Consider the following 23968-nt stretch of genomic DNA (forward strand, 5'->3'; position numbering starts at 1 on the left):
ATATTTAACAAAATCTTATAATAATAACATCCCTAGGGTTGGAGAGAAAAATCGTTCCTTAGTGAGTCTCTACGTACAAGATATAAATATGTACCAAAAGTAATAATTTTTGCTGGGCGTTGATAAATCAACGTAACAATGGCTGACCGGGTCATAGTGGGTGGGTATATCTGGCAATGCGCGGAGACAGACCGGAAAACCAAAGTGGGCCGGGCCGGACTGGGCCAGTCCGGTCACAGTGGGCGCCGTCCTTTAGTTCTTGCATTTGAGATAGAGCAGATAACTACTATGTAGCATAAGAATAAGTAATTAAAGTATAAACATTATTTATTAGTCAAACTAATTAGATTTATAAACGTAATACTAAAATAGTAATTAGAATAAAACTATTTAATTTCTGATGTGATATTTTGTATAAATATCAATTAAGTTTTAAGAATTAGATTTTTCTTTTTAAGCACACAGTTCAAATTAGGATAATTTTGCTAAATAAAATAAAACATAAACTAATCTGTGAGAAATGAGACATGTCGTCCAAGTGTTGTACTGCCTATTAGGCAGTATAATTGCTTCATCATTTCAAGAACGCTGGAACATCACAGTTATATTCAGGGGCAATTTTTATGGTCATTTTATATTACCTTTAAAATTGCCAATTACTATTACACGCAGCTTCGCTACTGATATCTTGCTGAATAATATGAACTTCCTAGGCACTTGTAATGGCATACAAAAAACTCCTCATATAAGTTCTGGTTACTGGAAAATATTCCAAACTCATCATCAATTTTAAAATAATTACTATTCTTTCAACTAAGGTCCTATCGATGTTGATCTGGGAACATACTTATTTATGATAAAGATATATAGCATTTAAAGATAACTAGAACATACAAAAACAAAAATACCTTTATCACTACACTTACAGACATTTAAAGTGGAAAATTTAAACAGCTATGTAATCAGGCAAAAAAATAAAAGCCACTAAAGAAAAAATGGGGAAACTTTACAGTATATACATAGATTATATCTTCAGGAAGTGGTATATTTTATAGTATTGGGTTTCTAAACGAAACTGAAGTTTTTACAAATTCAAAAATTTCCTAATATTTTTGAGATTTCACGTGGGGTGATTGGAAGAAATTTGTACTTTTACTGTATTTAGGGAAATTGTCTTAAAGGGCTATACAATTAAAATATAATATTTTCCTATATCAAAATCTATAGCAAGACTGTACTTTAAAAAGTAGTATTTTGTGGCTCTGAAGTTGGAATGTGACACGGTGTTTATTGGATAATTCCAACGATTTCAGTAACTTCCGTAATTCAGAGTGAATAGTGACAATTTTGAATTTTATTTTCAAATAACTTAGTATCTATACAATATTCCCCCTAACCTATAGGCTTAAAAAAAGTTGGTACCGTAATTTGGGGTGAATAGGGACAAAAACTGGGAAAATGTGTTTTTAATTGTTGCACGGATATATTTTTTATATAAATATTAACTGAGGTGTTCAAATTTAAGTGTTTATGTCCTTGTCCTCCTCCGTAGACTAATGGTTATAGTCTCGGCTCTCTAACTGAGAGATCACGGGTTCAAATCCCGGGGAGGGCCAATCATGTATAGACACGAGATAAACCAGTGAACATCGAAGCCTACATAGCTGTGTAGCTGAGGCTTAAAAAAAGAGAAAAAAAAAGAAAAAAAGTTATGTCCTACATTATAAGTCTATGACTGTGCAAATTCACTGAATTGTTTTACTCTATGTTGGCAGGCATGTAGTTCATGTACCTTTCCTCTCCTTTTTTTTCTTAACCTCAAAAATGTGATCTAGGAAATGAGTTGTGTAAGCTGGTGTGAATCTGGATTAATATGATCCGTTTCATTATATTAGGCTAAGGTGAGTAAAATAATATTTTGCAACCTAACCTAATTTAAGTTTTCAGGATTTTGCAAATATGTAAACAAAAACATGCGTTTCTTAGGTACATGTGGTGTGAATAGGGGACATATTTGTGTTTATTGGGGGACTGTTTTGGTACAGTCAAGTCAAACCACTTCTAACCTAAATTAATTTGACATTTATGTTACTTCTGTGTAAAAATTTTTCAATCAAAAGTTTTTATTATTAATATTTAGCTTGTGTTACAGTATTTTTATAAGACAGCCTAATTTATGATGTTTAATTTCAGATGCCAAAGATTTATAAAAGTGAGCCGCGGGCTAATAACCATTGATGAGAAAGTTACAAAAGAGGCAATAAATGCTGTTGCTAGAGGCATGGCAATTAGTGCCAAAGATTTATAATGAGGCTCAGGATTTTTAGGATTTTAGGATTTTTTATTCAGGATATTTATCATTAGGCTCAGGATAATCCAGGACGAAAACTCTAAACTAAAAAAGGGAAATGCCGAGCTGCGCAGCGCTGTGTCTAATCTGGAGGTTAGAGTGAGGAGTATTGAACAATATTCTCGAAAGCAAAATATAGAGATTGATGGTATTTCTGAGACTCAAAGAGAAGACATCTACGCTGTACTAAATGACGTCGGAAAAGCCATCGGAGTCGAGTTGAAGAAAGAAAAGGTAGTCGCCGCTCACCGCGTTCCGACCTTCAACAAGAAGAGTATGCCCCCAAGATTCCTCCTCGTCGTGAGATTTACTTCATACGACGAAAAGGATGAGTGGATCAATGGGTTCAAGAGAGTGAGACCTCTGATGGCTGACAAGATCAACCCCAACTTCAACTCGTCAACCAGAGTATTTGTCAACGAGCACGTCTCGCCGGAGAACAAACAACTGCTGTCGAAAACCAAGGAAGCTGCCAGAGAGAAGAACTACAAGTACGTGTGGAGCAGAGACGGGAGGATCTTCGTACGGAGAAGTGAAGGGGAGAAATGTAAGAGAATAGACTTAAGTTCTGACTTAGAAAAGCTGTGAACAGTCTAAGGGTATAAAAGGAAATGTTATTTTTAATTTTCTTATTGCTATTAATTAACACACATATAAATATCTACAATGACTCGCACATTTAATTTTTTAGATCAATCTTTTTTCCCCCTCAGTAAACACAATAACTTAGCCTTCATTCATCAGAACATTAGAAGTCTTAGGAAAAATTTCGATTTACTATTGATTTATTTTCAAAAATTGGAACGTGAAGTAGATGTAATAATTTTAACAGAAACGTAGATTTTTAACGATGAAATAGCACATTATCAACTTCCTAATTAATTACACATCTTTTTTCAATTGTAATGAATCTTACCGATCAGGAGGAATAGTAGCATATTGTGTTACTAATACTGTAGATTAAAATGTAGCTTAGTAGAATGTAACATGAGATCTGCAGATGTTATATAGCTGCAAATATATTTTGATAACCTTACAATGACTCTGTTCGGTGTTTATATATTTCACAATTTCTCAGTTTTAGACTTTCTCGACGAGATAGAACCGCACTTTGTAAGTTTTTAATCGAATTCAATAGTCATGGGCAATTTTAACATTGATATTAAAAAGACTACCCTTGAATCAGAAGCTTACCTCTCTTTATTTTACAATAATAGTTTTAGCTCATTGATAACAGATTACACGAGGCCGACCGTCGAGCACTCTTCATGTTTGGACCACGTATTTGTAAGAAATAAAAATCTATTAAAATTTAAATCAGCTATTTTTCAACTGAATATAACTGACCATAGTTTAATAGCACTAGTAATGAACAATCATAATATCTATAACTTATCAAATAATGAACAAACAGTTATTAAGAAAGTTGATTTTGAAGGTGCGAAATGCTGTTTGTTAAACACTAATTGGGACAAAGTGTACAACACTGACGACACTGACATAGCGCTTATCATTTTTTATGATATATAAAATGGATGTATAATTTCGAACCAGAAAACCAAAATTATTTATACAAAATTTAAAAAGGCAAAGTTTAAAAGTCCTTGGATAACTGAGCTGAAAAAAGTTGATAAAATGAATAAGTTATCAAAGATTTTAAAAACAAGACCATACGATACAGTTTTTAGTACTTACTTTTCGAAATTTAAAATTAATCTAGATCTGGAAATAGAGAAAGCTAAGAACAATATTATTACCACAATTTAATTCATATTAATGCAGGAAACTCTACAGAGCGGTGGAAAATAATAAACAGTCTAATCGACAAAACTGATAAGAATCTTAATCTTAAGATAAAGCTAGAGGATGGTCGCATTGTTGAAGATCCGGAAACGATAGCCAACGTATTCAATGAGTATTTTGTGTCAATCTCCCAACAACTGATAGCAGGCCCCCCCTTACCCCCCCGCCACCTCACCGATACCCTCGCTCATTGTCGCCGTCAATCTAACACTATATTTTTGAGCTCAGTTACTCCTTTAGAAATTTCAAACACAATTAACTCATTAAAAAATAAAAAATCTACTGGAATAGACAATATTTCGGTACAGTTCATAAAATACGTAAAAGACACTATCTCACACGTTTTGAGTTACATCGTTAATCTGAGTTTTGAATCTGGCAAGTTTCCTACTCAGTTGAAACAAACTATTTTAGTTCCTATTTTCAAAAAAGGCGTTAGGGAGCAGGTGAAGAACCACAGACCGATTGCTCTTTTGTCTGTAATATCTAAGGTGTTTGAGAGTTGTATGAAGTTTAGGCTAATTTGTTTTCTCAATAAAAATACATTTTTTCTTCTAAACAGTTTGGATTCACCAAAGGTAAAAGTACCGAATCTGCAATCTTAACTTCCATGGAGGGTATAAATAATAACAGTAAGGTCTCAGGTTTATTCGTTGATTTCTCTAAAGCATTTGATCTTGTTGATCACGATATTCTTTTAAACAAGATGGAGTGTTGTGAGTACAGAGGAAACGCATTAAATTGGTTTAAAAGCTTTTAGACGGGAAGAACTCAGCAAGTTAAAATTAAAAATTGTTTAAGACATTCAAAACCTATATTGCAATGTGTACCACAGGGGTCTGTTTTTTCAGCAACCCTGTTCATAATTTTCATGAATGATTTATTGAATCTACCCTTTCACGGAAAAATCATAGCTTTTGCGGACGATATTACCCTTCGATACGTACAGCGATCATGGAAAATAATTTGGCAACATATTAATGCAGAGTTACAGGCTCTAAGCTCATGGTGTATTAATAACAAAATGATAATTAACGCTGATAAAACTAATTTTGTAAATTTCGACCTTAAACAGTTTTACTTTAAAGATACACTGAAATTTCACACTTATTTTAATTGTTTCAAAACTCAAAATTGCCTTTGCCCAGAAATTAAACAGATGGCACATGTTAAATATTTAGGTGTAACTGGATGAAAATGTTTCTTGGAAACAACATATTAATCAGTTACAGGCACAATTACGTAAGAGCATAAGAACATTCTATTTTTTACAAAATCTCTTAAATGACGAACTACTCCGAGTTTTATATTTTTCCTTAATTCATTCAAGATTGATATACGGTATTGAGGTCTGGGGAGCAGCTGGCAATGTCTCACTGCAACCAATAGAAGTAATTCAAAAACATTTTGTAAGAATAATCACACGTAAGCCTCATAGAGAATCCTCTCCATACCTTTATTCCGAGTAACTAACATCCTCCCTCTCAAGCACCTTTTTATATTTAAAGTTTTGAAAATATTCTACATCCGAAGTGGAAATGATGGAAATAAACTATTTCAACTCTACACTCGTGCTGCTACCAACTCTGTTTACATAAGACCAAAAATAAATAAAGCTATGTTCGGAAAAACTTTTATTTATATAGGCCCAAAGGTTTTTAACATGTTACCCCACAGTATTAAAAACTCCAAAAACTTAAATTTTTTCAAAAGAAAAGTTAAAAAATGGCTACAAGAAAAAGAAGACACAGAGGTTTTTTTGAGATTCTGCACTGAAGTTTTAAGGTTTTTAGGAAACCTGAATGCAATTATTCTTTTGTTTTATATTTTACACTACTGTATTTTAAACTCTTACTATACACAAAAATATATTAATTGTATTGTAGAATACGTAATTTCTGGGTTTGTAATAATGTTTTGTTGCTAAGTGTATTTTAGTATTATTATTTATTTATATGTTATTTTTATTTAGTTGCGAACACTGCGGTGGACCGCTAGGATTTAAGTTTATTTAGATTGTAAGAGACTTTTTTTGTCAATTTCGTTTTGTGCTAGCCATCTCTACTTGATTCGATTGCTAGAAATTCCGAGCCAAATCTGTATTGTGTACATAAAACTATGTAAATAATCGAAGGAATAAATTCATATTCTATTCTATTCTAATTAGGAAAGGCGAAGAACAGTTTAAGATTTTCAAATCGGCCCTTCACTGATACACTAAACAAGTTATGAGTGGGAAGGAGTTAACTTTTACGAAGAATGGCGGGAAAATCATCCTTGGTGTTAAACTAGAGGAAGAAATAGCGGCTAGCCTAACCAAGTGTGGTGAACAACGAAGTAATTCGTTGGTGGTGAATGGGGTTATCCCGTGAGTGCATTTGATGTAAGATATTTTGTTAAGTTTCATTTAGACAGAGAGGTAAGAACATTCCTAAATTTAAAAATAACTTTCCCGGTCCTGACTAGCCAGTTGGTTTTCTAACCAGATATGAAGCTAAACTGCCTCAAATAATGTGTCAAAACATGAAAAGAAGTAGGCCACAAATATCTACAAAAGTCATTAATGGTTATTTTGACGAGTTGGGAGAAGCTATCATATATGTTCTTCCCATATGATTATCAACTGCGATGAGACGGCATTGGCCGACGACCCAGGCCGACGTAAGCTAATTTTTAAAAGGGGGTGTAAGTAGCCAGAGAGGGCAATGAACCAAAGCAAAAGTAACGTGTCTGTAATGTTTGCTGCCACTGCATCTGGTACAATGTCGGCTCCTTACATCATTTATAAGGCCACTAATTTATACGAATTTGGTGCCAAGGTGGACCTCCTGGATGATTTTACAACCGCACTAAACCGGGGTGGATTGACTGAAATACTTTTTTGGATTGGTTTCAGAGAGTTATGATTCCATATTTTCGCAGATTGCAAAATATGAAGAATATGGTAGGAAGGTTATTGTAGGTGATAACTTAAGTTCACAATTGTCACCTGAAGTTGTCAAACTTAATGAGCAAAACAACATTCAATTTGTTTTCTTCCCGGCAAATTCGTCATACCTGGCAACCATTAGATGACGCGGTATTTGGTCCTTTAAATACATGTTGGCGTCAAGTTATGGAAGAAGCAAAATTTAAAGAAAGAGAGGGCAATGTTTTTGATAAAAAATATTTTCCTTCTCTTGTAAAGAAAGCCCTAGTAAAACTCCAACCAAACTTGGAGAAAGAAATTTCTGCTGTCTTCGATAAGGCAGGAATTTTCCCCCTGAATATAAAACGCGTCTTGGACCAACTGCCACCTGAGGATAAGGATGAAAATGGTAACCAGTCAGACACCGGCATCACTACAATAAATGACAGTATAACAACTTTCCTTAAAAAATGCTCTATTGAGAAGGCACAGAAAAACAATCATCAGGCCGTAAGAAGAAACTGAATATTCTAGCTGGCCGCAGTGTGACCCTTGCAGATTTTGATAACCCTATAAGTAACCAACAAGACTCAAGCTCAGAAAGTTAAAATTATTTAGAAATGCAGACACTTCATTATAATGGCGAGAATGAAGAAAGTTTGGAGGCTGAAGAGGATGAATAATGTTCTGAAAATTTGCTGGAGTGTAAGGAGGGAGACTGAGTTAAAGTAAAATTTGTATATGATAAGGGTTTACAAATTTTTATTGGGAAAGTTTTAGGAAAAAAGGGTGATAAATTTCTTGGATCATTCCTTAGACAGTCAAGCAAGTGACAAAATATTTTGTTTTCCTCGTGTGTCTGACGAGTGCTCCTTTGAAAAGACGTCATCTTGGCTATTCTAGATCCATCAGTGGTACGCAGAGGCCGGTATATTTTCAAACATAATCCATTAGAGTAGGCTACTTAAATACTTTTAGTTAAAATATAATTTTGTTACTTTATAGGTTGATCATTTCATTGTATCCTGACATATGACATTTTGTTCTTTTACAATAAACAGATTCTTTTATGCAGTTATTATTGTTTTTCCTGAATTTTGAGGGTAGTCAGTGAATAATAGTTAAAGATCATGCCAAATACAATAACAATAATTAAGCATATTTAAGATATTAAAATAAATCATGTGTCCCCATACTGACACATAATAGGCATTTATGTACAAAATAAATAGCTGTCCCCATCCACACCAACCTCGGGATGAATAGAGACAGCAATAAAAAGTTATTTATTTAAATAAATGTTATTGATGTGGAAGGGGGAAACGTGTAAATATTTAGCACCAGTAACGTAATAATTGAACTCAAGTAAGCTCATTTGAGGTACATATTATTTCAGTGTTCATATACAGTTTTTAACCTAATTATAAATAGAACAGTTCGCGTGAAAAATAGCAAACATCAAAAATATTACATTTACGTTTAAATACACTAAACGAGCACACACATGATTGCTTCACAAACCACCTGGTTCCAAAGTCTTTTCAACCTCGGTATTTTTGTTGGAAAGTGTGATATGTATAACTGATACAACGCTATGTACGTCATTTCTTTCCAATCTCTTAGATGCTGACTGATAAAATGGTTTATATACTATAGATGAAAGCTAACTACTAACTAACTAACAGATCAAAAATAATGGGAGTTAGTAAATTAAATACTTAGGGCAAATGACAAAAACAATAACTTCATTTTTCATAACTAATACAACAGAAAAGTTACCAATCTTTTACCCCATCAACAACACTGTAAATTTTAAAATTCATAACTCGGAAACTTGTGATATTATTAACACCAAATTTTATACAAGGTAATCAGGCTACTGTTTATGAGTTTCAAATTTTTGAATTATTAAAATATGTTGTTAAGAAATTACCGTATTATTGGCCGGATGGTTAAACAATCGTTGGTTACGGAGCCCTTAAAATGTTCAAAACTAGTTTAACTGAGCACATTTTCTTTAATGTTCCGTGCTACAAGGCTCTGTGTGGTATTTTAAACAATTACTTGGTTATAATTCAAAACGTAGCTATTACGGCCTTAAAATTAATTTTTCCTGTATATCTTTGTAAACCAGGATTATTTAATGCAAGTTTATTATTTTAGAATATTTTATGACATAAATCTTTATTAAAACACATATAAGATTGCGCTTCAGCAAATGTGTTGATATTTCATTAAAGGCTCGTTCACACGAGGCTGATATTCGCTGCTGATTTGCCAGCGCTAATAAATAAGCGCCATGTGAATGCTCCACCAGCGTCAAAGTCAACCAGCACGCTGGTATTTATTCGCGCGCTGGCAGCTTTAAGGCTCGTTCACACGAGGCTGATATTCGCTGCTGATTTGCCAGCGCTAATAAATAAGCGCCATGTGAATGCTCCACCAGCGTCAAAGTCAACCAGCACGCTGGTATTTATTCGCGCGCTGGCAGCTCTATAAACATGTTTAATATTATCAGCGCGAATGAGGGGGGATTAGGTCACGTGATCACAAGCGCTGGTAAATCAGCTCATAACCAGCGTCGTCTGAACGAAAAAAACTTGATTGTTGCTCTCAGCTGGCGTGGTATATTTCGGTAAAGTAACTGCTACTTCTTTACTTTCTTTACTTTGCAGTGGTATATTTTTGAAGTACAACTGCAACTTCAATATGTACTTTACTTGCAGTTGTACGTATTGACTCGCAAAATGTCCGAGTTTAAGTGGAATATTGATTCTGTTATTAAGTTTTTGAATATTTTTAAAACCTACTCTTGTTTGTGGGACCCATCAGATGACAATTACAATAAAAGAGACGCCAGGGACGTAGCGTTGAAGAAGTTAGGTTCCCACCTTGAATCCGAAGGTTTTGGTCATATCAATAAAGACCAGCTTAAAATTAAAATTAAGTCTTTAAAAGACTCGTACAGAGTGGAGTTGAATAAAGTAAAAAAAATCATTAAAAAGTGGTGCTGGTGCTGAAGATATTTACAAACCAAAACTTGGTTGGTTCTCAGTTGCCGATAGTTTTTGGAGGACCGTTATGATGGGAAGAGACTCATCATCAAATTTGGTAAGTGCTCACATTTTATTATTTATATGGTAATTTGTTTCAAAAATATATTCCACCTAACCATTTAAAAAAGTATAAATTATTGTGGAAACAGACTGACTCATTGATTTTTATAAATATTTTATTTTGAATAACATTAAACATAGTATATAATAATACATACAATTCGGTAGTAGGCCCACCAGTTACTTGATCAAACTATGCTTTCCAATGAATACTTTGCATTTGCCAAGGTACTGCACATTCATTCATAAACGCTTGTGCGTATCTATTCCGAACTCGTTTAACTTCTTGACTGTAATTCTTTGCCGAAGATATCACCTGAGCACTTAGCAATGGAGTAATTTCTTCTCGCCAGGAGCCAGGTATTATCTCACCGATGTTGCAATCTTCAACATCCACAGCAGACGGAGGAAAGTAAGTCCTTCCAGCGGTACTTCTAAGCCAATTGTGCAGGGCGCATGCAGCTTTTACCAAAATGTCTGTATGTGTCACTGATATTCCTATCGATGTAGTAAGAACCCTAAATCTAGACGCTAATATTCCAAAAGCGTTTTCAGAAACCCTTCTTGCTCTTGACAGTCTGTAATTGAATATCCTTTCATTCAGCTGTAAATTTCTGTGGCTAAAAGGTGTTAGCAGATTGTGACGAAGGGGAAAGGCATCATCACCAACACATAAACCATTGGACGGCCAATTCAGGAGATTTTGTTCTAACGCTATATTCAACTCCGACATTTCGAAAATGGAGCTATCATTGGCTCTGCCATCACGACCAACATCAATGAACTTGAAGTTATAATTGGCATCAACCATAGCAAACGGTACGATACTATAAAACTGTTTGTAGTTGTAAAAAGTAGATGTAGAATTAGGTGGCCTTTTAATACGAACGTGTTTTCCATCAAGCGCCCCACAGCAATTGGGAAAATTCCACTTCAATTCAAATTCTTTTTGAATGGTTTTCCATTCTTCAATTGTAGTTGGTACCTGAAATTAAAACAATAAAATAATTCAAGCGGTCAAGTTTGCTACTTTTCTTAACGGTTTATTTTGGTTCTAGGATCTTTCACAACTGGTGGAGAACTCGGAAGAACAAGGGGAACCTGTAAGCCTAGATGAACCCACAATCATGCCAGGAACCAACAATCGAAAGAGATCGCCGGCGAAAATGCTGCCACCTGCACCACCACATCGTTCTGCTAAGTGCAGTAAGAAAAATTCTACAAAATTTGAGAAAAGCGTATCTCAACTCCAAAAAATAGCTGAGCTTACTAGTGTCGATTTAGAGGATGAACATGACAAATTTGCTCATTTTGTTGCTGCCCAGTTACGTAAAATGCCTCCTCGCAGTGTAATCTTATTACAGGAGAAAATTCAAGGGCTGATAACTGCCGAGAGGCTTCGACTACTAGACTCAGTATCTCCGCCCAGTTCTACTAGTTCTCTAGTGATACCATGGAGTTCACCCTCCGTTAGTGGTGCCTCGAGCTCGATCCATGATGATGAGGACAGTCTGAACGCTAATCAAAATAGTGCTGATATCTTATCAAGTTTTCTTAATTTTGAGAATTAATTGTTATGTTTAGTATTTAGGCCTAAATCTATATATATAAAAATGAAACTGTTCGTGTGTAACAGCATCACTCACAAACGGCTGGACGGATTCGCCTAATTTTTTTTTTAATTTGTTCGTCTCGATCTGTAGAAGGTTATAGGATACTTTTTATCCCTTTCCCGATTCAGGATTCCGCCCCACTGGTTACAGAAATACCCGTAAGAAATGCATTGCAGCAAACATATGTTATTAAGTGAAAGAGTCTTTTCAAATTTTTAATCAGCTGTTCTTTGTAAACATATATAATGCGACAAAAAATTGTTGTTATTTTTGACAGTAACTAAGTAAACATAAATATTTTTGACGTTTCTATGTAAACAAACATTTTTTGACATTTACAACGTGTCACAAATGTCAAATTTTTGATAAACGTGATTTGATATCTTTTTTACAATTTCCAAGAACAGTGTTATTTTCCATCAGTAAAAGGTTTAAAAAAATAGGCAAGTATTTTTGTTTTCTCATGTAAATATTCTTTGAAGAATGTTTTTCTCAACATTTTTTTTTACAGAATTCCTTTGAGCAGTTTTTTGACGAATTTGTGTGTTTGTCCTTTATAGACTCAGAAACTATTTGACCGATCATTATGAAAATTTCTATGTATATGTATTTTTCCACGTAGAAGGTTTACATGCTATGCCTATTGATGTAACTCACCACCAGGAGGCGCTGCAAAATATATAAGTTATCAAAGCGCCTGCATATTGTAAACTGCAATTTCGAGATAGTTGTGTATAATAACCACACACTATGTGAAGGCGCTAAGTTTTTATGGATATTTGTCTTTGAAATGAATTTCTGTTTGGCCTTATAGCTTGAATGTTAGATCACTATTATTAAGTACATGTACGTGTACAATGGCTATAAACATACACTTTTGGCAGATTTTCTTGATAGTGTCAACAAGATAAACTCTACATCGGCGTTGACAATATAATTCACTTGAACCAGAAGTGCTCATACACGAGCAAAGCTTACAAAAAGCGTGCGAAGCCGCGGGGAACAGCTAGTACTTACTAATAATTAAATTCAATACTATGCCATTTGAAGTATTTTTTTGGTAAAGCCTACAAATTATATTATAATTTAATGAATTTGACTTGTAACTAAGCAAACATAAGTACTATTAATAAGTTTGTAGTAGTCCATAATTATATCTTAGATTTATTTTAGTTTTAATTTTAAAACATAACTATACAATATGTCTTTTATTGGATGTCTGAACAAAAAGATAGCTTACTTACTTTAATGAATGCTTCCAGTACGTTGTATATTGCTTGAAGGACATCAGGTATCATTAAGGATATGGTGTTGACAGGTACTCGAAATAAATACTGCAATGAGGAAAAGGAGTCTCCCGTTGCTAAATATCTTAGCGTTATTTGAAGTTTCGTCTTTGGAGGAATGGCCATTCTCATGACAGTATCTCTTTTTGTGATGAACGGCGTGACTAATTCCAAAAGCTCTTCAAATTTTAAACTTGTCATTCGCATAAACTTAAAATATTCAGTGACATCCTCTTCTGCTAGTTCTCTTAACAGTGTGTTAGAAGCCCCAAGTTCTTCACGCCTATTTATCCACTTTCTAATCCACAAAGTACGTCTTTTTTTTCTTAACTCGCGCTCACATAGTTCCTTCACTCCCATCCTTAACACTTGCCTCAGCATATTTCGCTTTATCCCCAGAGATGACATTTTGTTTAGCTGAAACAAACTACTTCAACGTTTTAATTATTTGAGACACCGTCTCCAATGGCCACACTCACCCTAACTAGCGCTAATAACCAGCCAAGTGTGAATGGCATTTCCACGCTGATACATAGCGCTGGTGATAGTAGCTGATATCAGCAGCTGGCAAATCAGCCTCGTGTGAACGGGCCTTAACGCTACTTATTAAAACGTAATATTAATTACACATTAGCTTAATATTGCTTAAAAACAAAATATTTTAAATGCTAGGCTACTCTAAACACATTTTTGAGAGATAATGCGTTATAGGTTTTTATAATATTGAAAAAAACTGTCCTAATCCGTAACAAGGCAGCACAATGTATTTATAATTAATCCTGTATGATGAATTTTACTTTATCTGAAAATAAGCACGTCAAGGACGTAACCCGGTGTTGCTGAAGGTGCTCTAGCACCCCCCGAAATTGTCATCAAATCATGTTTACGCTTTTAACAATGACTGAAAGAGGCATCTTTAACCTAAAGGCCTACTTAATAAACCTCGGTGTTGCTGTCTAGTGTTACACTTGGGTATTTTATTCATGAATTCAACATATTTAGCTAAAATACAACTGCGCTTATTTATCAGTGGAGTGAGCGAAGTTAGTTGGCTTGGACTGTACGTAACACGATACCTAACACCTAACATAAATATTAACTTTAACTATATAATTGATCAATTACACTGTAATAAGCTTTCTGTTCCACTTCCAAGCAATAATACAACTTAATTTTTTTGTTATTTTGTCTTTTGCTTTTAGAAATTTTTTTATCTGTTGCCATCCCCCAAAGCCAAGTCTTGAATGTATTAATGCTCAGCACCCCCAAAATAAAAGCCTGGCTACTTCCTTGAAGCACGTAATGTGGGTCGGTGTGTGAAACAGGAATAGCAGCAACATAATTATATTTAAAAATAATATGGAATCAATAATGAAGTTATTAAACCTATATTATTTTATTTTAACGTATATTACATAAAAGGAGACAGCATTACTTATAGTAACATGTGATCACAGGTTTGATTGTGTATTAAAAAAGAGTGAATATATTTTAAATGTAGATTGGTTTGGTTGCATTTAAAGGTTTGCGGAGTATTTATTACTAGATTTATTTTATTTCATTGGTATTTTTATTGGCCAGTAACAGTATTTGTACAGCATTTCTTAAAACCCAAATACCAAACATTCTTGTTTTAATTTACATATAAATAAGTTTTGTAGTTTAAATTTGTCGCTTAACATGGATACAGTTATTGTTGGGTGCAATATTATTGCAGGATATTGTGCATCTGCAATATGCGTGAGGCAACATTTACAACAATTGTGGAACAAATAATTTACTGTGAAACTTAAATTTGTGCACGTATCCAGTGCCGGCTTTACATATTTTCAGACGCTAGGGCAAATTTTAGTGATATACCTCTACCTCTTGTGTTATCTAAGTTTAATTTTGTTATTATTTGAGAATATAAATATTTACTTACTTATTTACTTGGGATGACTTATTATTAGATTTAACTTAAAATAAATCTTATAGAATAAAAAGCGGCCATCCAGCTCAGTTGAATGCTACTAGACAGTCAAATTTTCACTGCAATATATTTCTGATTGAAATTTTAAAGCCTAATTACAACATAACAAGAGAAAGTGTGGGGGTAATCACTCTATCACCGCGCAATAGACAATGATATTTGAATTCCATATACATATGTGACACCTATGTTTACTCTCAGCCCACGGGCCTACTGGAAATTCTGGCGTTGCAATTATATCAAAATCAAACTTAAATACACACAAAATTGAACATCAGAGATTTTAGATCAAGACACGATTTCGCAATTTCAATATCACGGGTAAAAACAAATTTGACGTTCGATAAAACACATTTGCTAAAATAAAATTGTTAAAATTTATATATAATAAACTATACTGCGTTCTTTAACATGTTTACTGCAACTGCGAGACTCTCGTTTTAAGAGTTTAAAATTACAATTTCATGACTTGCACGCAATCCATTATATTACGCTCAGGAGTTTTTGAAGGCAGAAATATAATGTTGATACCCTTATATATGACACACAGTAAAACCATACATAGTATGTCAATTATTTAGTTTTTAATAAACTGCAATAACAGCATACTTGTTATTTAATCTAAACTATTTATAGTAATAAAATATGTCTGTCGATTTCATATATTTTATCAATGCAATACATTTTAAATGTACTATTTCCAATAAGAATAATATCATTATTAATCTGAGATCAACGAGGTTGAATGGAGAAAATAGTTTCCTAATAATTGGCAATAACCATCTATGTGGACACAATGAACCCGCATCATACCAGTAGTCTAAAATCGATCTACTGAGTAGATTCATTTACTGAGTAACTAATCAAGTATTCAAAGAAGTAACTACAGACTAATAGGAAATTAAAAGGTCTATGTAAAATATTGTTAGACGTTTGTAAGTATATTGTAACTCTGTCCAATCAATTAACACCAAAGAGCCATTAACCAATGTATCTCTAAACTTTGTGAATAGTATCCTAAGCCGAACATTTAGCGAAATAAAAAAAAGTCATATGTCGGGTGTTGTTTAAAACTATCTGCTTCATGTGTTATTTTAATTTTACGTTCACATGCTTCAGAGGGGTTTGAAATAAGTGTTGAATGAACTACAGGAGTATTATAACTTAATTAACAAAATAAAATAAAGAAGAAAACTGGGGATAACACAGGTACTAATATTTTCTGGTATTTAAGTCAATACTGTTAGATTATTCACAATATCAAAAATTAATAACGAGAATTTTAGTTAGAGATGTATCCTTTTAGGTTAGAGAATTTTAGGTTATGATTTAAAGAAATTCCAATTTTGAAAATTTAGAGGAGTTTAGGTCTATGAACGTTTTATAATTTACATAAACAATTCATAGTGTAATTTGGTAAATGTACCTTAGCCACCTTACAATACCATATTGGTTGTTTTCAAAAGTAAAGCTTTTAAGTAAATTTAAACAGAAAACAATTAAATGTTGGAAAGTCTGAATATTAAAAAAAACTTGTAAAAAGAACTAGTAATTGAACAGGCTGACAGTAATGTCTCTGGCCAACAGTGCGGGCTATGGCAGTACCGAAGCCTCACACTGATTGTGATAAAGGAAAATAATCAATCAAAATGGTGCTGAAGGTGAATATGTCAGTCTGGTTGCACTTAAATTTAGCCAGTCGGGTATAATAATCTTAAACCACTTCTATCAATTTCTTAAAATAGTATGTTTTCACTCTCAGAAAAAATTTGTAGGGGGTCGCAAGGCTGAAGTATAATAAGCGGCCACCAACACAATCGCATGATTATTGAATGATATAGAATCATCAATATTCATGATCATCCAAAGGACTGGAAGCAAAATGTTGGACTAAATAATGTAATAGATATATCAAAGACCAATATGGTTTGGCTATTTTTCAATCTTAGAAAATAATGTATAAATATTAATATAGTTTAAAAATTAAAATGTAATATAGGCCTTATTACAATAAAACAATAACGGTAATTCTAAGCAATATATGGGTCAACCTCGATTTTTCTCATATTACAATATAATGTTCCAATAGTCAATTAGAAAAGGAAATGACTAGAATTTCTTGCTGGAAAGCAGTTATAGGGAGCAGGCAACCGCCAGACGGTCATGTGTTTTAAATTGTTTTACATACATTACCTACATTATATTGTAATATGTAATAACAATTTATCAGTAATTTTTAATAAAAAAAAGGATCACGCACGATGCCAGCCCGCTTCGCGCTGCTTGCTCTTTTAGAAACAAAAATTAACTCGAATAGTTTCAAATTTGAAGCCCAGATCACGTCAGTGCCCCTGATCACTAATAGGTAATTCTAAGCAATATATGACCGTCTGGCGGTTGCCTGCTCCCTATAACTGCTTTCCGGCAAGAAATTCTAGTCATTTCATTTTCTAATTGACTATTGGAACATTATATTGTAATATGAGAAAAATCGAGGTTGACCCATATATTGCTTAGAATTACCACAATAACATTTACTTACCTTATAATACATTTACTTACTTTCAAGAATAAACGTGACTGCTTGTGAAAAAAAAAACACATCAGTGTTCCTGCCGCCATTAGGCAATAACGAAATACATGATTTTAATTCTGAATTTATTTCCAAACACATTTTTACTTTGAATAAATTTTGTACAATGATGTTGAATTGAATTAAGTTTTAGGCTTTGAAAATGTTAATGTAGAGAAGCTATAGTTTTATATGAAAAAGAAATGAATTTTTTTTTTAAATTGTATTAAAAGTACTCTTGAGCTGCATAGTACTAACTACTACTTCACAGGGTAGACATGTTTGATAGCATTTAAAACATGCTCGAATGGATCACCACCAATAATCGTGATTTCTCATCAATACATATATTATGTAAGATGATCGGCAATGCACTCACTTCTGTGACTAGTTTTTAAAGATTTCTTTTTTTATAAAAACATTTTGAGCCAATATTTGCATATTCATCACCATTGTTCTTGTCATTGTCACCAACCTTCTCCTAAATAAACGAAATAACAGCTGGTAATGACATCACTAGCAACAGCTGGTAATGATGTCACTAGAAAAAGCTGGTAATGATGTCAGTAGTCTAAATAAAGAAAGCTGGCAATGATTAGTTATGAATATCTATAGGTCAAATGTCATATTCGATGGTATCATTATTTAAAATTGATAATCATCCTCTGATTGTGGTGGCCATTTGTTATACTGTAGCCGGTCGCGATCCATAATTGATACATTTCCAGCTGTGAAGTTGCATACTTTTTTTACAACAGTTCAATAGCAACTGATAAACTTGTTTGTTATTGTTGTGAATCGTGAATGATGTGTGGTTTACTGTTTGTGGTTTGTTTTAGTACTTTATTTCTTTCTGATAGGTAATTTGAGTTTATTTCCAAGTAGTATTAGTTAAAATTCAAGTACAACTATTCTATGTCTACTTTTAAATAGAGTATAGTTAGCTATGTTTTGTGTAGTTTTTACTAAAATATGTTCTCAGATCTGAGAATAATCAATATATTATCTTTTGAAATTGTTTTCTATTCTCTTATATTAGATATTGCGAACCCTGAATAGGTTTATGTACTCATAATCAGTCTAGCCCAACACTTAGCAGAAATGACAAAATTATGTTTAAAAAAATTTGTATATGTTAGTAATAAGTAAAACTTGATGCAACAGTTTATTTACAATCTGCAATACCCGTCAAACGGCAAAAAGACACAAATACATAAAATTAAAAAATGTATATATAAATATCACATGTGATTTTTAGAAATTATTTTACAATGTTTAGTTTACATCAAAAAATAATTATAAATATTAGGAACATTAGGATTTAGGAAATACAAGTGGAATAGTTAATTTTATGAATTAGACAGCATTACATTTTTTATTTAAAGAAGAAGAGAAAGTTATGTAATAGCAATGCAATATTCAATCAACTAGTAAAACTTATGTGATTGTGTACCTGTACAGTTTCGGAGATGATTATACCAGTGAGGTGCTTCACTTGTGGCAAAGTGATAGGCAACAAGTGGGAGGCTTACTTGGGACTGCTGCAAGCTGAGTATACAGAGGGGTGAGTTCTCTTATTCATACCTCTTCATGTTAACCCAAAGCTTTTTACAAATGCATTTCTGTTGGCAAGAAATCATGCCATAAAACCTTAAATACCAGACATTATTAATTGTTAAGGTAATAGGGACTAGTATCAAATTTAGTAGTGTACAGTGAGAAACTGATGGCCTAGTACAATGAATTTTCATAAAACACAACTTTTTGCAGTTTTGATTGAGTTAACATAAAACACATGTTTTTGCCCATTCATTCTTGTTCTTAGGCTATGGGTTATGAGACTTATATATTGTACAGGACAGTGTTGAAATTGAAGTTGGTAAATGAATGGGCACAGACAAGATGTCAAAGTAGGCTATAAAGACAAACCAGTCCCCCAATATGTTGCAAGCCACATAGACTTCAATAACCGTTTTAAATCCACAATAGTTAAATCATTACCAAAAGACTGTAATCCCTGACAGTTAAAACGATGGGAACTAGCATACCAATGGGTAACAAAATCAAGAAATCCTCCAAACCTAAACCTGAGGCAAGTCCCTCCCACCACTCCCTTCAGTAGACTAACAGTTTTCATGGTTTTCACATTCAATATAGTACTTAATACATTGTCAACAGTTATAAAGTAATAACAGTGCCTATAAAAAGAGAATTGGACACACTGCTTCCCACATTGACTTTGCAACCCAAAGTGTTCAGACAACTAGAATGTACTCTACTGGTTGATAAAGATTGTAGTGCAATAGAAAATGTCTAATTATGTGTAAAATTGTGTTCTTTAAATCAGTGGGTCCTAGAAGATAGTTTTATAATGTAAGTCTGTTGATCTTCCTGTCAACTAGTAACAAACACAGTAATAATGTGGGCTTGATTATAAATACTTTATCGGGAAATGTGTAGTAGAAATTATTACAAGAATTGTACATAAATTTAAGTTCATTAATTTTAACGAAGCATACAGTACAATAGTATAAATAAGAAAAATTAAATAATAATTGAGAAAGTTATATAAATACAATAAGTTTATAAAGTACAATACTACATATATTCAATGTGTAATATGCTACTGTAATTTAGGCTTATGTAAAAGTTACAGAGTTGGCAAAATTTATTCACTGATTTAAAAATATTTGAAATTTTATTTGTCTATCTGTTAAGTTACTTTGTCCATTACGTTGTCTAAAATGGATATAAACTGGATCATTTTGTCATCCATAGATGTCTTCTTTTGGAAGAATCTTCACAAAGTGTTGATGGAACACTGGGCATTGCAAAGGGTGTGGTCAGGTGTTTCGACTTGACTGTCGCGGTCATCTTTGCCATCCTAGTCTGCACCGTCTTCTACACTCGTATCCTTGGAAATGGATGCATTAAATGTCTACTTTGCTTAATTAACTGCAAGTAGCAACCTCGCCATCGAAAGTCACAAAGCCTTTGAAAGACAGTCCTTCCAAATTAAGAGCCCGAGTCACTTCTCTCCTTAGTTCAGGACTGCTAAGTTCATCGTTATTCATTCGATAACCGAATAATCTTCTTCAGCTCTTTCCTAATTGTTGTGAACTTGCTGTTTAAAACCACTTTTCTTTAAACAGTTCGTGATGGTATTCTTGGTGACATTATCCCACGCCTTAGATGTCATACATCTTGCATCAAGTATGCTTATTTTTGTAAGGTTCTTTTCCTCGAGGTCATGAAGGAAAAGCAGCACAATGCTAGAAAATCAGGTTTATTTAATTACGCAGCAAACTGAGCTGCTTTTTCTATTAAAATTGGTCCACTTACAGGAAGTTAAATATCGCGGCAATGTTTTTAGCAATGAAAGACACTTCATTTATGTCCTTCTTTCGGGTCCTTTTATTCTCTTGCACAGAGTTTCTCAGCGGTTACATTTTTCAATATGCTTGAGTATTTGCTGGTATATCAAACTCTTTCCAATGTCACTTCTTTCTTATTTCCGACATCCACAGTCTCTATAAGTTGATAATATAGAGTTGTTTGTTTTGCCATTGCACTTTCACATGAAATACTTCCACAGTCAAACATTTTAAGGTGTACAGTTCATTGTGTTAACTTAAATTAACTACTTAGTTAAGTTAAATTTGGATTAGTTAATGTACAAATCAAACTGAAGTAGGTGAAGTGGTTATTCACCACTGGCGACAATAGAAAACAAAGGAGTATCGTTGGTGGAGGTTTCAAGTCTTGACTTAAAAATACGGTGCTGTACTTCAGTTCGTTGCACTGATAAGTTGAAACTTTGATACATAGAAGTTAAAAGTTGGCAAAATTAAAGGTAAAATATTGATATGTTGAGGTTATTTATGTCAAACTTTCTATATACAGAGGTAAAATTAGCATTGAAGTACACAGAACATTCAAGAGGAATGACAAAACTTCGATTTATCAAGGAATTCTATATATTAAAGTTTGATATATCAAGGTTCATTGTATTACTGATTACCATATTGATGAGATGTATTATAGTTGTATGATTGCCTAATGGTCAATAAATGTCTTGATTTTTTTTTTAATCTCGGTCTGAGGCTACAGATAATTGACTCACGAGTTTTATTGGTTACGTGACCATAGAAGGATTAGTAAGAGATAACTTCACATTAAAGGACACAATTATTACAAGAAATGTTTTATTTCATGTGTAATGGTCTCGTCAGCAGAACATGAATATTGTGTCCAAAGGTTTCAGTCTACTTATTTCAAGTATGTCGATTGTATAAACATTCCTCTCATTCTTATACAGTGAAAGTGAATAAATCAAATACTGGATATTATATAACAGAATAATATATTAATTAAGTGTGTGGGCTAAATTTTGTGCAGCAGAGATTGAGAGTAATGACTATATGTTTGGAAATGTTCTCCAATCACATGAGTGTTTTTTAACTGTACGGTGATTTATTTAAAATTATGAAAGCTCTGCAAAGAAATCCTCTAAGTTAACCAATACATCACCTCAAGTATGAGTAAAATTAAGGATGTACTTATACTACTAAAGAAATGCTTCTAGTGTTAAAATTTGTGCAGGGATGCCCTAGATGCACTGGGATTGAAGCGCTATTGCTGTCGGCGGATGCTACTGGGCCATGTTGATCTCATTGAGAAACTGCTAAACTACGCTCCCCTGGAAAAATAAGTGGCAAAACCTACATCAAGGTTGATATGGAGAGAGATTATTATTCAATTATTCCAAGCAGCAGATGAAGAGTGATTTATTATATTACTTAACGTTTGTAATAATGCATTGTGATACATTAATTAATTAAGAATCTTATTAAGTCTGTCATTGAGTTTTAAATATACTTTTTAAGAATAAAAAATGTCTTTTGTATTAAAACCTAGTGACTTCCATCAAGAATACAAAGCAGAAAATGAAATACTTTTTAAGGTCATATTTTTTATTAATTTTTTATTAAAGTCTTTAATGAAATAAAGGATTTAAAATTTCAATAAATAGTTTATTTAAAAAAGTCAATAAATAGTTTTGCTGGATTAGGGAGTGTCTTATTGGATATTTTATAACTCTGAGAATATACAAATAAAAAAAGAAGTATCTGTAACTTTGACTTTACTTAAGTTTTGACATTGTGCATTACAGATGTAACTTTTTGAGATTAAATTGAAGTCTCTCAGAGGTTTTTAAATTAAATGTAGAGATTCGAAAAGTAAAATTTTACATTCCTAGTTCATAAAGATCGTAAGATACATTGCTGAATCCTAGAAATAATAGTCATAGCGAAATCACTTTATTCCATCATATCTATAAGGTACCTTTGTAGAATAGCATCACTACAATAAAACTAAATACTAATATTAATTTAAACATACAAATAAAAAATAGTAACATTAGTTTATTTAAATAATAATATTTAACATTCAAGTAAACCTTACATCTTACAATTATCTTCAACTCTGTTTCCATTATAAATTTAGTTGGTAAATTATATCACGTCTGTAATGTTTTCTTTTTTTTTAATTCGAGATTGTGTTGATTGATATGTCTATTAAAACGAGTATTATTGTATGTTTATTAGTCTTTAGTATAGGATCAAAAACTTGTTTTACATAAATTATTGATTCAAATATGTATAAATCATATAATGTCAGAATTCTAAGTTCAGAAAAAATATATTTAACAGAATTTGTAAATCTTAAATGTTTCATGACTCTCAAAGCTTTTTAAGGACCAATAGCCTATCTAAATTGTTTATTGTTGTTGCTCTAGAAATGCTTATTCCGTAAGCTAAATGTGAGTGGATCAATGAGAAATATATTAATTTAAGTGTATTTAAATTACTAATTTTTGCCATTTGTCACAATGTATATAGACCAGTAGACATCTTATTAGTAACATGATCTTCATGTTTATCCCAAGCTAAATTTTTATCTATTATAAGTCCTAGAAACTGTGTGGGTTCTACTTTTTTCAGCTTATCATTGTCTAGAAAAATGTCCCAATTGAAATTTGATCTGGATAGCTTTGTAGAAAAAGAAATATAATTTGATTTTTTTACATTTAATAAAAAAATCCTCAATCCTACTTAGACCAATATATGATGAAATTTCAATATTCTCAAGCATCTGACCAGAAAACAAAACATTTCAACCATCAGCATACAAATATATGGCACCATCCAACCCCTCTGTCACCCCTAACCTCCTATACGGGGTCTGTCCATAAAGTATCTGACCGCCGACCAGTAGGCGGCCGCGGCGTAACCGACCGGCTCGAACCGGTTATTGGAAGGGAGGGGCGAGCCTACTCCTTCCCAT

At 33.0% G+C, this 23968-nt stretch overlaps 2 protein-coding genes across 3 annotated transcripts; both read left to right on the forward strand.

Annotated features, from left to right (window-relative positions):
- The first annotated feature begins 138 nt into the window (after positions 1-138).
- On the forward strand, positions 139-2938 carry LOC124373690. Its single transcript, XM_046832068.1, has 2 exons — positions 139-290; positions 2365-2938. The coding sequence occupies exons 1-2, from the start codon at positions 139-141 to the stop codon at positions 2936-2938; spliced, it is 726 nt and encodes a 241-aa protein (XP_046688024.1).
- Positions 2939-15832: 12894 nt separating this feature from the next.
- On the forward strand, positions 15833-22481 carry LOC124368120 (DNA-directed RNA polymerases I, II, and III subunit RPABC5). 2 transcript variants are annotated; one of them, XM_046825404.1, is made up of 3 exons: positions 15833-15983; positions 19082-19184; positions 22223-22481. In XM_046825404.1, the coding sequence occupies exons 2-3, from the start codon at positions 19090-19092 to the stop codon at positions 22329-22331; spliced, it is 204 nt and encodes a 67-aa protein (XP_046681360.1). In that variant the 5' UTR covers positions 15833-15983; positions 19082-19089; the 3' UTR covers positions 22332-22481. The 2 variants fall into 2 exon arrangements, with proteins under 2 accessions (XP_046681360.1, XP_046681353.1); XM_046825397.1 differs by lacking the exon at positions 15833-15983 and adding an exon at positions 16082-16257.
- The last annotated feature ends 1487 nt before the right edge of the window (positions 22482-23968 follow it).

Source organism: Homalodisca vitripennis, chromosome 1, assembly GCF_021130785.1.
Source record: "Homalodisca vitripennis isolate AUS2020 chromosome 1, UT_GWSS_2.1, whole genome shotgun sequence".
NCBI lineage: Eukaryota > Metazoa > Arthropoda > Insecta > Hemiptera > Cicadellidae > Homalodisca > Homalodisca vitripennis.

Coding starts and splice junctions, on each gene's coding strand:
- LOC124373690 (XM_046832068.1), top strand. CDS start 139: ATGGCTGACCGGGTCATAGTGGGTGGGTATATCTGGCAATGCGCGGAG. Junction 291..2,364: donor ATAGAGCAGATAACTACTAT/GTAGCATAAGAA, acceptor ATTTATCATTAG/GCTCAGGATAATCCAGGACG.
- LOC124368120 (XM_046825404.1), top strand. CDS start 19,090: ATGATTATACCAGTGAGGTGCTTCACTTGTGGCAAAGTGATAGGCAAC. Junction 19,185..22,222: donor CAAGCTGAGTATACAGAGGG/GTGAGTTCTCTT, acceptor AAATTTGTGCAG/GGATGCCCTAGATGCACTGG.